Source organism: Balaenoptera borealis (genome assembly GCF_965194805.1).
Source record: "Balaenoptera borealis genome assembly, chromosome: 4".
Classification (NCBI taxonomy): Eukaryota; Metazoa; Chordata; class Mammalia; order Artiodactyla; family Balaenopteridae; genus Balaenoptera; species Balaenoptera borealis.
The window spans coordinates 79,699,207-79,716,281 of NC_138861.1; the positions used below are offsets into that span (position 1 = coordinate 79,699,207).

A 17,075-nucleotide genomic window follows, 5' to 3' on the forward strand; every position below is an offset into this window, starting at 1 on the left:
AGAACAAACAAAATCCAAAGTTAGCAGAAGGAAAGAAATTATAAAGATCAGAGCAGAAATAAATGAAATAGAAACAAAGAAAACAATAGCAAACATCAATAAAACTAAAAGCTGGTTCTTTGAGAAGATAAACAAAATTGATAAGCCATTAGCCAGACTCATCAAGAAAAAGAGGGAGAGGACTCAAATCAATAAAATTAGAAATGAAAACGGAGAAGTTACAACAGACACAGCAGAAATACAAAGCATCCTAAGAGACTACTACAAGCAACTCTATGGCAATAAAATGGACAACCTAGAAGAAATGGACAAACTCTTAGAAAGGTATAACCTTCCAAGACTGAACCAGGAAGAAACAGAAAATATGAACAGACCAATCACAAGTAATGAAATTGAAACTGTGATTAAAAATCTTCCAACAAACAAAAGTCCAGGACCAGATGGCTTCACAGGTGAATTCTATCAAACATTTAGAGAAGAGCTCACACCCATCCTTCTCAAATGCTTCCAAAAAATTGCAGAGGAAGGAACACTCCTAAACTCATTCTATGAGGCCACCATCACCCTGATACCAAAACCAGACAAAGATACTACAAAAAAAGAAAATTACAGACCAATAACACCGATGAATATAGATGCAAAAATCCTCAACAAAATACTAGCAAACAGAATCCAACAACACATTAAAAGGATCATACACCACGATCAAGTGGGATTTATCCCTGGGATGCAAGGATTCTTCAATATACGCAAATCAATCAATGTGATACACCATATTAACAAATTGAAGAATAAAAATCATATGATCATCTCAAGAGATGCAGAAAAAGCTTTTGACAAAATTCAATACCCATTTATGATAAAAACTCTCCAGAAAGTGGGCATAGAGGGAACCTACCTCAACATAATAAAGGCCATATACGTCAAACCCACAGCAAACATCATTCTCAACGGTGAAAAACTGAAAGCATTTCCTCTAAGATCAGGAACAAGACAAGGATGTCCACTCTCACCACTATTATTCAACATAGTTTTGGAAGTCCTAGCTTCGGCAATCAGAGAAGAAAAAGAAATAAAAGGGATACAAATTGGAAAAGAAGAAGTAAAACTGTCACTGTTTGCAGATGACATGATACTATACATAGACAATCCTAAAAATGCCACCAGAAAACTACTAGAGCTAATCAATGAATTTGGTAAAGTTGCAGGATACAAAATTAATGCACAGAATTCTCTTGCATTCCTATACACTAATGATGAAAAATCTGAAAGAGAAATTATGGAAACACTCCCATTTACCACTGCAACAAAAAGAATAAAATACCTAGGAATAAACCTACCTAGGGAGACAAAAGGCCTGTATGCAGAAAACTATAAGACACTGATGAAAGATATTAAAGATGATACCAACAGATGGAGAGATATACCATGTTCTTGGATTGGAAGAATCAATATTGTGAAAATGACTATACTACCCAAAGCAATCTACAGATTCAATGCAATCCCTATCAAATTACCAAAGGCATTTTTTACAGAACTAGAACAAATCATCTTAAAATTTGTATGGAGACACAAAAGACTCCGAATAGCCAAAGCAGTCTTGAGGAAAAAAAACGGAGCTGGAGGAATCAGACTCCCTGACTTCAGACTATACTACAAAGCTACAGTAATCAAGACAATATGGTACTGGCACAAAAACAGAAACATAGATCAATGGAACAAGATAGAAAGCCCAGCGATAAACCCATGCACCTATGGTCAACTAATCTATGACAAAGGAGACAAAGATATACAATGGAGAAAAGACAGTCTCTTCAATAAGTGGTGCTGGGAAAACTGGACAGCTACATGTAAAAGAATGAAATTAGAACACTCCCTAACACCATACACAAAAATAAACTCAAAATGGATTCGAGACCTAAATGTAAGACTTGACACTATAAAACTCTTAGAGGAAAACATAGGAAAAACACTCTTTGACATAAATCACAGCAAGATCTTTTTTGATCCACCTCCTAGAGTCATGGAAATAAAAACAAAAATAAACAAATGGGACCTAATGAAACTTCAAAGCTTTTGCACAGCAAAGGAAACCATAAACAAGACGAAAAGACAACCCTGAGAATGGGAGAAAATATTTGCAAATGAATCAACGGACAAAGGATTAATCTCCAAAATATATAAACAGCTCATTCAGCTCAATATTAAAGAAACAAACACCCCAATCCAAAAATGGGCAGAAGACCTAAATAGACATTTCTCCAAAGAAAACATACAGATGGCCAAGAAGCACATGAAAAGATGCTCAACATCACTAATTATTAGAGAAATGCAAATCAAAACTACAATGAGTTATCACCCCACACCAGTTAGAATGGGCATCATCAGAAAATCTACAAACAAGAAATGCTGGAGAGGGTGTGGAGAAAAGGGAACCCTCTTGCACTGTTGGTGGGAATGTAAATTGATACAGCCACTATGGAGAACAGTATGGAGGTTTCTTAAAAACTAAAAATAGAATTACCATATGATCCAGCAATCCCACTACTGGGCATATACCCAGAGAAAACCATAATTCAAAAAGACACATGCACCCCAATGTTCATTGCAGCACTATTTACAATAGCCAGGTCATGGAAGCAACCTAAATGCCCATCGACAGATGAATGGATAAAGAAGTTGTGGTACATATATACAATGGAATATTACTCAGCCATAAAAAGGAACGAAATTGAGTCATTTGTTGAGACGTGGATGGATCTAGAGACTGTCATACAGAGTGAAGTAAGTCAGAAAGAGAAAAACAAATATCGTATATTAACGCATGTATGTGGAACCTAGAAAAATGGTACAGATGAGCTGGTTTGCAGGGCAGAAGTTGAGACACATACGTAGAGAACAGACATATGGACACCAAAGGGGGAAAACTGTGGTGGGGTGGGGATGGTGGTATGCTGAATTGGGCGATTGGGATTGACATGTATACACTGATGTGTATAAAACTGATGACTAATAAGAATCTGCAGTGTAAAAAAACAAACAACTAATACTAAAGTTTCATTGGGTTATTTGTATGGAAATATGTTAATATAAATGTTTCAGACATTACATGAAATTTCTAAAAATCTTATATGTTCTAGTATAATGTTATAAGTCATAATTCTAGTTTTTACTTTAAAATGTATATCTCAGAAATAAAAAAACAAACAAAAAACAATGGAATCAAGAAGAAACAGATAATTTAAACAGATTGAGCACTGTAAGTGAAATAGAATCTGTAAAAGAAAACAAAACAAAACTCCCTGCAAACAAAAGTCCAGGACCTGATGGCTTCACTGGGGAATTCTACCAAACATACAAAGAAAAGCTTATACCTATCCTTCTCAAACTATGCCAAAAAACTGAAAAGGAGGGAAAACTCCCAGAGTCACTCCATGAAGCCACCATCACCCTGATACCAAAATCAGACAAAGACACTACAAAAAAAGAAAATTACAGGTCAATATATTTGATGAATATAGATGAAAAATGTATCAGTGTAATGTGCCAGATTATCAAAAGGAAAGACAAAGCACATGATCATCGCAATAGATGCAGAGAAAACATTTGAAAAAATTCAATATCCATTCATGATAAACATTCTCACCAAAGTGGGTATAGAGGGAACATATCTCAACATAATAAAAGCCATTTGTGACAAACCTACAGCCAACATAATACTCAATGGTGAAAAGCTGAAAACCTTCCTGCTAAACTCAGGAACAAGACAAGGGTGCCCACTCTCACCACTTTTATTCAAAATAGTATTGGAAGTCCTAGCCACAGCAATCAGACAGGAAAAAGAAAAAGTATCCAAGTTGGAGGGAAAAAGATAAAACTGTCACTATTTACAGATGACATGATACTCTATATAGAGAATCCTAAAGTCTCCACACAAAAACTATTAGAACTAATAAATGAATTCAGCAAGGTAGCAGAATACAAGATTAATATACAGAAATCTGGTGCATTTCTTTACACTATGAAATATCAGAAAGAACATTTAAAAATCCTTTTTAAAATCACATAAAAAATACCTAGGAATAAATTTAACCAATGAGGTAAAAGACCTTTATACTAAAAACTATAAAACATTGTAAAGGAAACTGAAGATGATTCAAGGAAATGGAAAGATATCCCATACTCTTGGATTGGAAGAATTAGTATTATTAAACTGGCCATACTACCCAAAGCAATCTACAGATTTAATGCAATCCCTGTCAAAATACCCATGACATTTTTTTCACATAATTAGAACAAGTAAACCTAAAATTTATGTGGAACCACAAAAGACCCAGAATTGCCAAAGCAATCCTGAGGAAAAAGAACAAAGCTTGGAGGCATAACCCTTCCAGACTTCAGACTGTACTACAAAGTTACAGTAATCAAAATAGCTTGGTATTGGCACAAAGACAGACATATGGATCAATGGAAAAGGATAGAGAGGCCAGAAATAAACCCAAACACTTATGGTCAATTAATCTATGACAAAGGAGGCAAGAATACAATGCAGAAAAGACAGTCTCTTCAAAAAGTGGTGTTGGGAAAGCTGGACAGCTACATGTAAATCATACCTTATAGAAAAATAAATTCAAAGTGGTTTAAAGAACTAAATGTAAGACATACCATACAACTCGTAGAAGGTTACATAGGCAAAACATTCTCTGCCATAAATCGTAGCAAGATTTTCTTAGATCAGTCTCCCAAGGCAAAAGAAATAAAAGCAAAAATAAACAAATGGGACCTAATCAAACTTAAAGCTTTTGCACATCAAAGGAAACCATCAACAAAACAAAAAGATAACCTACAGAATGGGAGGAAATATTTGCAAATGATGTGACTGACAAGGGGTTAATATCCAAAATATACCAAATTTTCATTTTGGGTATATAAACAGCTCATACAATTCAATATTGAAAAAACAAACAACCCAATGGGCAGAAAACCTAAATAGATATTTCTCCAACAACGACATACAGATGTCCAAAAGACACATGAGAAGATGCTTAACGCCGCTAATTATTAGGGAAATACAAATCAAAACCATATGATGTATCACCTCACATTGGTCAGACTGGCTATCATCAAAAAGTCGGCAAATAATAAATGCTGGAGAGGGTGTGGAGAAAAGGGAACCCCCTTCTACACTGTTGGTGGGAATTTAAATTGGTGTAGCCAGTATGGAAAACAGTACAGAGGTTCCTTAAGAAACTAAAAATAGAGTTACCATATGATCCAGCAATCCCTCTCCTGGGCATATATCTGGAAAAGATGAAAACTCTAATTCGAAAAGATATATGCACCCCATGGTTCATAGCAGCACTATTTACAATAACTAAGACATGGAAACAACCCAAGTGCCCACCAACACCTGATTGGCTTAAGAAGATGTGGTACAATGGACTATTACTCAGCCATAAAAAAGAATGAAATAATTCCATTTGCAGCAACATGGATGGACCTAGAGAATAGTATACTTAGTGAAGTCCAAGAAAGACAAATATTATATGATATCACTTACATGTGAAATCTAAAAAATAATACAAATGGATCTACATATAAAATAGAAACAGACTCACAGACATAGAAAACAAACTTATAGTTACCAAAGGGGAGAGGGAGGGGGGAAGGGATAAATTAGGAGTATGGCACTAACAAACTACTATACATAAAGTAGATAAACAACAAGGACTTACTGTATAGTGCAAGGAACTATATTCAATATCTTGTATTAACCTATAATGGAAAATAATCTGAAGAAATATGTAACTGAATCACTTTGCTGTACACCTGAAACTAATGCAATATTCTAAGTCAACTAAACTTCAATTAAAAAAAAAACAGATCACCACTTCTACAAAAGCATACAGCACAATCATAAAGTCAATTTTGGTTTAATAGCAGTTGTATTCAGTAGCATTTCTAAGAAACAAGATAACCTAGTAGTTATAAAGTTGGAGTCATGTGCCAGACTGCCTGGGTTTAACTCCTAGCTCTGCTAATGAACAAGTTATAAAACTCTGCTTCAGTTTTATCATCTCCAAAATAGATATAACAGTTATAATTATTATTATATATTTAAGTAATTATATAAGTAATAACATGTAAATAATAATAATAATTATTATTAACCTGTAGGGATTTCATGAGGATTAAATGAACTAATACAGGGAAAGTGTTTAGAAGAGCATCAATAAACATGATTTCTACTATTCCCTGACATTACAAAGTGGGAGGACCATAGATGTACTTACAAGTTTGAAATTCTTGCAGGGCAAGGAGTATTTGTAAATTTCTGCCATGAGTCCACATACTTACTTATTTTTTGGGTATCAATCCTTCTCTTTGGAGGCCATGCAGAATACATCTCTCATTCTCATCTTTTCAGATGTAGCAAACATTAGCATTTTAAAAGCCATAGTGTTTTTCTGTTAATTATATGTGGACAAAAAAACTGAGTAAAACTTGCCTGCGACACCTAAACTTAAATATCAAGAATGAAAATCACTATGCATGTGAAATAAAATGTAGGTTATAAATAAATAATGTTTTACTGTAATTAATTCTTATGTGGTATTTTCTGTTTAAGCATGCTAATTTTTTTCTATTAAATACAGTAAGTGGTCTTACTTAATGCATTCATTCACATAGCAAGAATCTTGAAAGTAATGAATTATTTTAGAGTATTTTTCTAGCACTTTTTTTTTGTGGGAAAACTATCCTTGAATGTTCCATTTTGGGTATGTTCTACATTTATAAAGTGGATCAAAATTAAAGAATGAAATCAATTATGAGAGACTCAGTTCTGATATGCTAAATTAAAAAAAAAGTTTGATATATTTTCATTAACTGCAGGAAATGACAAAAAGTCCTCTGATTTCATGGAAGAAAAGAATATAGTCCTTTCCCAAGTCATTTCTATTCTTTTAAAGATCAAGATTTAAAATGTTCATTTGAAAGTTCTGTTTATGCAGTGGAAAGCTCTCAGGTTGACAATGAGAGCTTTGCTGAAATTTTTCAGGATATTGGTTAAAAACCGGGTTTGGCTTTATTTTACCCTCAGATAGCCTGGACGCCATGAGGTCTCTGACATACCAGTGACTAACATCCACTACTCTTCATTACAGGGTGACAGTGGTGGGCCTCTAGTTTGTGAGCGGCCTGGAGGACAGTGGACATTATTTGGCTTAACTTCATGGGGCTCTGTCTGCTTTTCCAAAGTCCTGGGACCTGGAGTTTATAGCAACGTGACATACTTTGTCAAATGGATTGAAAGACAGATATACATCCACACCTTTTTCTTAAACTAATTCCAGAGACGATCAGAGACTTTTCCCTGCGACACTCAGAGCAAATAGCCTTCTCAACAGTGGAGGACTTCCTGCAGAGAGCTGTGTGAAAGCACTTTCACGGACGGTAATACTCCGCAGTGCACTGCCAATGTTCATGTTTGTCTTGGTCTAATTTTATGCAGCTTTTTTTTTTTTTTCAATTCTATTTTTCTCTTACATCAAGTTGAATGAAAATCTTTTAAAAACCAAAGCAAAACAGAGTTTGTTCTTTTGCCAGGAAGGCCTAACCTTGACTGTAACATGAAATGATCAACCCTGGAAAGAGAAGAGTGAGGGGACTAGGGTAACAGGTTAGAGAAAGTTCCCTTTTGTCCAGTCACAAAAAGGACATTGAGATCCAGGCTGACTAATCTTTGCCAGCTTTTGTTTCTCAAGCACAAGAGCATAATGGCAAATTACAGTATAAACATCGGAGACTTGCTTTTGATTTATTAAAAGCCAAGATAATTTACATGCTTAAGTTATTTACTATTACTCTTCTAAAGTCTGCATAATTCTGAGAACTTATGAAAGACAGAGCATCCATTTAGGTAGCTGAAATAGCAAATCACATTGAGCACAAAGCTCTTTTGACATCAATATTAACATTTGACATGCTTGGACTGCCCATTCTGAATTTAAACCAAGATTGTAATTTTATAGAAAAGTCTCCATAGAACCTTCCTAGAGCTGGGGTTTGTTCACTGTGTATCACTTAGCCAATTGAGATTTCGACAACTAGGAAAATACCTGTGGGAAATATTTCATTCTGCCTATGTGACAATGAAGTTGAGATTAAACTTTGCTATAGGAGGATTTGCTTTAGAGTAGAGAGATGCAATTTTTTAAAAGAAAATTAAATTGCACCCCACCCCTAATTAAGTATTTTCCAGTTTTCTTGTGTTTGTCCATACCAATAAAGTCACAGAAATGTACCTGAAAGCACCGTAAAACTTTGCACAGAGAAAAACATTTTGTAATTTTCCTTGAAAGATGTTTAATATCTGGTGTTGCCATTTCTTCCCACTGATAATTAAAACAAAAATTTAAAGATGCTTTTAAGCACTAGGCCACTTTACACACATCAATTTTGAAGTAATTAGTGGTTACAGTATTTTTTCCCCACAAAAAAGCTTCAAAACACAAATCTTCACATGCACCTACTTAAATTAGTCAGGCTTCCATTTTGCAACATCCAAATGCCTTTTGAACAAGTAGGATTCCCTCCACCAGCAACCTGGGCTGCCTCAGCATTCCCCAGAGACTACCTGCAATTTTATACGTGTCTTTTTTGTACTCTTTTCTATATGTGTGCGTAGGTGACATTTGAAAAGTTGTCTTGACACTTTCCACATTATTCATCTCTTGTTCTGTAGTTTATATAAACCTATTGAGAATGTAAAATCCGGCAACCGAATTGTGGTCACAACTGTATGAAAGTTTAAGAACATATGTCAGTTTTGTTATACTTATAGGTACATAATGTAACAACATATGCTCAACTTATGTTCAGTGAAATATACATATTGTACTTATTTTAAGTAACCCTTAATACAAATAAAATGGTATAATCTTTTTATGGATATAAAACATGGAGCAAGCCCCAGAAAACAGTGCCTCCCACTATTATAGTTGGCACCCAGTTTCCCACGAATCAAAATTTTCTTGTCTTATACTCACTCCCCCAGGAACATGCTCTTTTATTTTAGATGGAAGATGGCTCTTTGATTAGTCTGAAATGAGAGGTTGCTAGCAGTCTCCAATAACCCATTGAAGGTCCAAGGAAAACTTCAGCCCTGATAAGAAGGCAAGGATCTTTCATGTCTAGAGCACATTTTGGGAATCTGATCCAATTCTTTTATAAATCTTTTTGGGTAAAATTGTATCACACATGTATACCTTTAATTTTTTTTTTTTTTTTGGCTACTAGGAGCAGATTTGGGCTCCCCCAAATTTGGTGAAATACACTGAATACCGAAATGCAACAGACCACATCAGCTTGGGTAACTTTGTGTAAAAGAGTTATTGTAGAATAGCCAAAGCAATCTTCAGAACGAAAAATGGAGCTGGAGGAATCAGGCTCCCTGACTTCAGACTATATTACAAAGCTACAGTAATCAAGACAGTTTGGTACTGGCACAAAAACAGAAATATAGATCAATGGAACAGGATAGAAAGCCCAGAGATAAACCCACGCACATATGGTCATCTTATCTTTGATAAAGGAGGCAAGCATATACAGTGGAGAAAAGACAGCCTCTTCAATAAGTGGTGCTGGGAAAATTGGACAGGTACATGTAAAAGTATGAAATTAGAACACTCCCTGACACCATACACAAAAATAAAACTCAAAATGGATTAAAGACCTAAGTGTAAAGCCAGACACTAGCAAACTCTTAGAGGAAAACATAGGCAGAACACTCTATGACATAAATCACAGCAAGATCCTTTTTGACCCAGCTCCTAGAGAAATGGAAATAAAAACACAAACAAATGGGACCTAATGAAACTTAAAAGCTTTTGCACAGCAAAGGAAACCATAAACAAGACGAAAAGACAACCCTCAGAATGGGAGAAAATATTTGCAAATGAAGCAAATGACAAAGGATCAATCTCCAAGATTTACAAGCAGCTCATGCAGCTCAATAACAAAAAAACAAACAACCCAATCCAAAAATGGGCAGAAGACCTAAATAGACATTTCTCCAAAGAAGATATACAGATGGCCAACAGACACATGAAAGAATGCTCAACATCATTAATCATTAGAGAAATGCAAATCAAAACTACAATGAGGTATCATCTCACACCGGTCAGAATGGCCATCATCAAAAAATCTACAAACAATAAATGCTGGAGAGGGTGTGGAGAAAAGGGAACACTCTTGCACTGTTGGTGGGAATGTAAATTGATACAGCCACTATGGAGAACAGTATGGAGGTTCCTTAAAAAACTAAAAATAGAACTACCATATGACCCAGCAATCCCACTACTGGGCATATACCCTGAGAAAACAATAATTCAAAAAGAGTCATGTACCAAAATGTTCATTGCAGCTCTATTTACAATAGCCAGGACATGGAAGCAACCTAAGTGTCCATCGACAGATGAATGGATAAAGAAGATGTGGCACATATACACAATGGAATATTACTCAGCCATAAAAAGAAATGAAATTGAGTTATTTGTAGTGAGGTGGATGGACCTAGAGACTGTCATACAGAGTGAAGTAAGTCAGAAAGAGAAAAACAAATACAGTATGCTAACACATATATATGGAATATAAGGAAAAAAAAAAAAGTCATGAAGAACCTAGTGGCAAGATGGGAATAAAGACACAGGCCTACTAAAGAATGGACTTGAGGATATGGGGAGGGGGAGGGGTAAGATGTGACAGGGTGAGAGAGTGTCATGGACATATATACACTACCAAATGTAAAATAGATAGCTAGTGGGAAGCAGCCGCATAGCACAGGGAGATCAGCTCAGTGCTTTGTGACCGCCTGGGAGGGTGGGATGGGGAGGGTGGGAGGGAGGGAGATGCAGGAGGGAGGAGATATGGGAACGTGTGTATATGTGTAGCTGATTCACTTTGTTATAAAGCAGAAACTAACACACCATTGTGAAGCAATTATACTTCAATAAAGATGTTTAAAAAAAAAAAAAGTTATTGTAGATAAGACCCTTTAAAGGCTTCATACAGATCCCAAATCTCTTTTGCTTGAGGGCCAGAAGTGTTTCAGAACCCAGAATTTTAAAAAATTTAAAAAGCATAATATTACAGCGTTTAGCACCCAGTAATAAAATCTAATATTTTCGTAGCAAAATATATGAATAATTACATTAAATAAATAAATAGCCTTACATATGTTTAAGACACTGAATTTGCGCCTAATTTATGAAAACTTTTTCAGTTTTCAGAGTTCTTGAGATTGTGGAATTGTGGATAAGAGATTGTAGACCCATAACATGAAGACTCAAGACTTTCCTCTACTCATATGTACAGATACTTTACATCCTGGAGATTGACCTTTTCTCTTAGTCTTCTGGACTCACTCTTTTTATCCTTAGATTCTAATCTTTTATTTGCAAATGAATATATCTCTAAATTTTTATTTATCGGAAGATGATGATCTCAAGGAATGAATGCCAGCTGCTATGAGGATCACTGACTTTTCCGTGTAAGAAAAGGTCAAAACAATATTCTGGTAAAAGGTGTGCTTTGGGATTTTCCTTCTAAGCTCTGGTACCAATTACTGTTGGATTTGGTGAGTATCTATAGGAGCAATGACAGCTTTTTGTATATGTTATTAAACAGTTTATTTTAAAAAAATCATAAGAAAGACGAAAGCTACCTCCATTAGCCATATGGGATTTTGAATATTCTAGAAACCAGTCTGTATAAAAGACCATTTGCAATAACATCAGAAGGCTACAAAAAATGTCAGACCAGGACAGTAGGTAGCAAGTAGAAGATTAAGCCCTGAGCATAATACTTGAATAGTCATTAAGAAGAGCTTCATATAGACATGGAACATTAGCATGGAAATTTCATGAAGGAAATTCTGGGTGGCCGACAATTTTCAGATGGACAGATATAGACTTTTAAAAGAACTCAACAAGAATATATAATCTTAAAATAATACCTGGCAGTTTTGGTAGGAACTAGTTTCTTTGTTTCAACTAAAACCAGCATACATGATTTGCAACAGCAATTAACTTTATATAGACATTCTTGTCCTAAAATGTATTAAAAAACAAATCTAAGAACCTCATGGAATCCTCCTGAGAACCACCTGTATTCGTGTCAGTTCCATAATATCTCATTTTTAGAGGTTGCAACAGCAGAAAAGTTGTAGGGTATTGTAAAGACTATAAACCCTCAAATGATCTCCTGAAGACTGTTCTGAAATTGATTGTCTCATTTTGATTAGGCTACTGTCAGTTTTAGAATATGGGAAATTGACAAAGGGCCCCTAGACTCAGCTGATTTTGTATTCCTTACCTATGGCCTCTGTTTCCCAATTGAAAACATCTGCACAGAGGTATACCTCATAAAAAGTCTTCTGTTGACAGGAAGCAGAGAGAAGAACACATCTCCATGGAACCCTGGCATCCCTGCTGCCCGTTACCAGTGAAGCCTTCCACCTCAGGAGAACACTGAAATGAGCAGACAGTAAAATAAATATATGTCTCAAATGAATTCCCTTGAAAATATTTGCATTTCTAGAACAATTAAAATGCTTTTACAAAATCCAAAAAGTTTCCTAAAAGCATTTGATTCTGAATTAAATATTTCACTTCTCTAAACTCTGTTCAGGTCAAACTCTAACCTCCTTCACAAATGTCTACAAACATACAGTAAAGGTCATCACATTAGCTTTTCCAAGCCCAGTAAAATGTTCTTGTCCCTTAAGGAAAAATCCAAGTCATGCTGGTTTGGTAGAGGAGCCTCTTCAAAGGCCCTCTTCCAAACTTGAAGGACTACTTGCAACTCCAAGGAGGATATTCTGCTTTCTTAATCCTTTGAGGGTCCAGCCATCCCTGAGGCCTTATTTTCAGAGTAGTCTGAGTCTAAAGCAGTTTCACATACAGATAAATTTCCTTGCTCAACAGCACAAGAAGTTGCCGACATCACTGCAAAGACAGCAGAAGGGTCAGAAATGGGTATTCTCTCTGACTTAACAGCTGAGTGGTCAGAATACTTAGATGTCAACTGATCCATCTTTCCAGCCTCTTTCCACTTCTTGAGAGCTTCAGTCCTCTCCTCTGCAGGCAGTCTGTCAAAGTGTTTTGCCCTCAGAATTGGAGATGGGAACAGGGATCCCTGAAGAACTCTGTATATAAACCTAGGTTACAAAAAGCATCACAAGATTACATTCACCTCAAATGCATTATGGGACACAAAAAATACTCACCAATTAAAAAAAGTAGAAGGGTCTGATGACCCTTCTTGAGGTAAAGGGGGAGAATAAGTGAATTATAAAATGGAAATAATAACAATATTAAATTAATATTTGTAAAGCACTGAGAAAATAGTTCCTGATTGTCAAATAAATAAAAAATAAAACCTGTAAAAGTAGAGATACCAATAGTGCTACAGCCTTAATGTTAAGTTAAATGAGATAATACATATAAAGCAGGCCAAGCATTGGCACACAGTAAGTGAGTATTTTTTTAAATGCTAGCTATTAGTTTCCTATGACTATTGCAGCAAATTACCACAAACTTGTCCCTTTCAGTCCAAGCTGATAGTATTTATGCTGCTATAGCATTCACAAAAACCTTGTGAGTCTCCAATGTATGTCATGGGTATTTACACCATTAGATAAGAGGGTCCTCCACAGATCTTTCCTGTGTATCTCAGCTCCTTCCTTGGTGACTGCTGAGATGGTTGAGAGGATCTATGAGTCACACACCTGATCTCTTCAGCACTAGCAAAGGCTGTCCAGCCACACTCTGGGCCTTCTCTCCAGAGCATACGCCCAACAGCCAATCTCCTAATTTTAGCAAATTTGAAATCTGGATAGGCTGAGAATTTTCTAAATCTAGTTCCTTTGGGCTTAACAGTACTTCCCTCAGTCTCTTTTCTCTCACATTTTTCTATAAGCGGCAAGAAGAAACCAGACCAAACCTTCAAAAATTTGCTTAGAAAACTCCTCAGCTAAACATCCAAGTTCATCACTTACAAATTCTGCTTTCCACATAACAGTAGAACACTATTCAGCTATGTTTTTTGCCACTATATTGCAAAGATCCCCTTTCCTCCAATTTCCAATAACATGCTTCTCCTTCTGAGACCTCACCAGCAGTGCCTTTAATGTTCATATTTCTAGCAACATCCTATTTATGACCATTTACGTGTTTTCCAAGATGATATGGCTCTCTCTGCCCATGCTTCCTCCTTGCTTCTGAATTTTCACCAGCAGGCACTGTAATGTCCATACTTCTATTGACAGTCTGTTTAAGGGAGTCTAGTATGTTTCTATTATGTGCCTCAAAATTCTTCCAGGCTCTGCCCATTATCTAATTTCAAAGTCTATTTCACATTTTTAGGTATTTGTTACAGCAGCACCCACCTTTCTGATACCAAAGTCTGTATTAGTTTCCTATAGCTGCTGTAACAAATTACCATAAATGTGCTGGCTTAGAGTAACAAAACCTTATTCTCTCACAGTTCTGAAGGCCAAGAATTCTGAAATCAGTTTCACTGAAACAAAATCAAGGTGTTGGAAAGGCCATGCTCCCTCTGGAGGCTCTAGGGGAGAACTCATTCCTTGCCCCTTCTGGCTTCTGGTGGCTGCAGGCATTCCTTGGCTTGTGACCAAGAGATCTCTGCTACCATGGTCAAAGTGCTTTCTCCTTTTCTGTCAGTGTCAAATCTCGCCCTGCTTCTCTCTGATAAAGACACTTGTGAGGGCATTTAGGGCCCAGCCAGATAATCTCCCCATCTCAAGATCCTTAATCACATCTGCAAATTCCTTTTTTCGCTAAATAAAACATTCACCAGGTTCCAGGGATTAGGACACGGATATATTTTAGGGGGTCAGTTTTTTCAGCTCACCATGACAATATTAGATAAAATTGTACCATTAATGCTCTTGAAGAAAAATTTCAGGCTATAACTTAAAAGTAATTGTTTCTTCATAAATTCTAAAAGTTCATCTTGTCAGTTTTTAATCTGAAAGCTGGTAATAACAGTGAACACTACAGAATCATCTCAGTTTACCAGTGATATTAAGTATACAACTGTAACCACCACAGAATGACTCAGGTGGGTTTTTCTTATGCATTTCTAGAACGGATGTCTTTCAGCAACAAAGGGTTTGTGCCCATTGTGCCTTATGATTGTGTTACAGACTGGGGTTGGCAAACTTTTGTCCAATGGACCAGACAGTAATATCTCAGGCTTCATGAGCCAAATAGTCTCTGTTGGAACTGTTCAATTCTGCTGTTGTAGTGCAAAAGCAGCCATAGACAATACTTAAATTAGTGAGTATGTCTATGTCCCAATAAAACTTTACAAAAGCAGGCAGTGGGTCAGATTTGGCCTGTGAGCCAATTTGTCAACCCTGTTAGAGAATAATACTGAATCACCATTTGACGCTCATATCATGTTTAAAAAGGTAGAACAGCTATTTCCTACAGTGTTTTCAGCTAAACAGATAGATTTTATAAAACTATAAAGGGGAAGAGCTCTGAAGAGTTCAAGAAATCTATAGATTAGAAACCCACGCATACTTCTTAGCCATTTCCATCCCATACGATATGAGAAATCAAATTAAACTAAAATGGGAAAGTAACTGAAGTCAGAGAAGGGAGGTAAGTTTTCAGTGTTTATAGATTGTAGCAGAGATACGTGTCCCTCAGTACCCATTCTTCTTTTTAGAAGCCCCCAGATTTTAGCCACTCAGAGTCTACATACCCAGGTTCTAGTTAATGGGATATAAGCAATGATGTGTACCACATCTGGGTCATGACAATACAAAAAAGAATAAAAAAGAAGAAAGATGGAAAGCTGCATGCCTTCCATCTTCTCTTTCTCCCTCCTGCAGGCGGAGATGCAGGGATGCAGGGACCCAGGACCTGGATATGCTGGTGGTGAGTCATCTTTAGTCACGCAGATGAGGGCAACGCCCTTGGGAAATGGCAGAAGAAAAAGAGGAAAGGAAAGGATCTAGGTCCTCGAATACCTTTGTGAAGCAAAGCTGCCCTATCCCTGTGGACTATCAACCAGACTAGAATTTTCCTTGAGAGAGAAATAAATTTTTTCATTTGCTTAAGCCACTTCTGTTCCCTGGCAAAAGAGTTAAAACCAATATTTTAACTAGTACACAGACTGACTTTTCCACTACTAAACAGGATGGTCTACTGTCTATTCTTAGCAGTCGCTTGACGAATTCTAAGCCTATGACTTCACTTACTCTCTTGATGATAAAATAAACACCGTACCTGGGCAGAAGAGCAACACAGGTTGTGAGAACACAAACTAAGTAGAACACTGGATCCAGCATGTGCTCCTGCATAATCCAATAGGGGTTGGATGGTGGGTTGCAAGTTACACACATGGCTCCAAAAACCAAGGCAAAGAAAAAATAAGACAAGATGCTCCCAACGATGACCAGCATGTGGATCCAAGTCTGCAAGATAAGAAAAGCAGGGGAGATGAACACGCTCTGATAATTTTGCAGCCTGGCAAAATCTGCTCTGTTGAAGAGACAGCACATTCCAAGCAGTGGGTGAATGGTGTAACAACCCTTAGCGAACAAAACACAAAATATTGAAGCGACAAGGCAAGAGCACCTTTTGTGAACAGCTCATATCAGTGTTTAAGTTCTATAAAACTATGTCAAACACCAAAAAGTAACTCTGGTGCCTAGTTTACTTTGTATTGTCCATGCACCATGAGGTGTTAGGATTTTCTCCTTATTTTTCCATATAGTCACTTACTGGTCTATTTCTTCTTTAAGATAATAGCTTAATCCAGTGAACCTCAAACTATCCATTTAAGTAGGTGGTAGACATTACTGTTGCTCACCAATATTCTCATTCTCTTCCTCTAATAAGCATTTGGGAGGATTGCATTTCCCCACCCCCTTGAAATTAAGCATGGCCACATGTCTTGCTTTGACCGATGAAACGTGAATGGAAGGGATGTGCAAAACTTTCTGGTTAGAAGCATGGAAGAGCTGGTGTGCAATTTTC

General features: G+C 36.5%; 2 protein-coding genes across 10 annotated transcripts in view; one reads left to right on the forward strand and one right to left on the reverse strand.

Moving 5' to 3' along the window:
- Positions 1–9,644, forward strand: part of CORIN (corin, serine peptidase) — a 270,732-nt gene extending 261,088 nt beyond the window's left edge. The window contains 1 exon segment of the mRNA XM_082390479.1: positions 7,167–9,644. Coding sequence (XP_082246605.1) covers positions 7,167–7,349 — 183 coding nt within the window. The 3' untranslated portion in view covers positions 7,350–9,644.
- ATP10D (ATPase phospholipid transporting 10D (putative)) overlaps positions 1–17,075 on the reverse strand; it is a 181,807-nt gene that overhangs the window by 36,422 nt on the left and 128,310 nt on the right. For 7 of the 9 annotated variants that reach the window (XM_082390456.1, XM_082390451.1, XM_082390454.1 and 4 more), the window contains 2 exons: positions 16,323–16,510; positions 11,666–13,219 (listed from right to left, as the gene is read on the reverse strand). In XM_082390456.1, the coding sequence (XP_082246582.1) occupies positions 12,889–13,219; positions 16,323–16,510 (519 nt within the window). In that variant the 3' untranslated portion in view covers positions 11,666–12,888. Of the gene's footprint in view, positions 1–4,931; positions 6,468–11,665; positions 13,220–16,322; positions 16,511–17,075 lie in introns of those variants that run through there. The other 2 variants (XR_014244096.1, XR_014244097.1) reach the window with 2 other exon arrangements.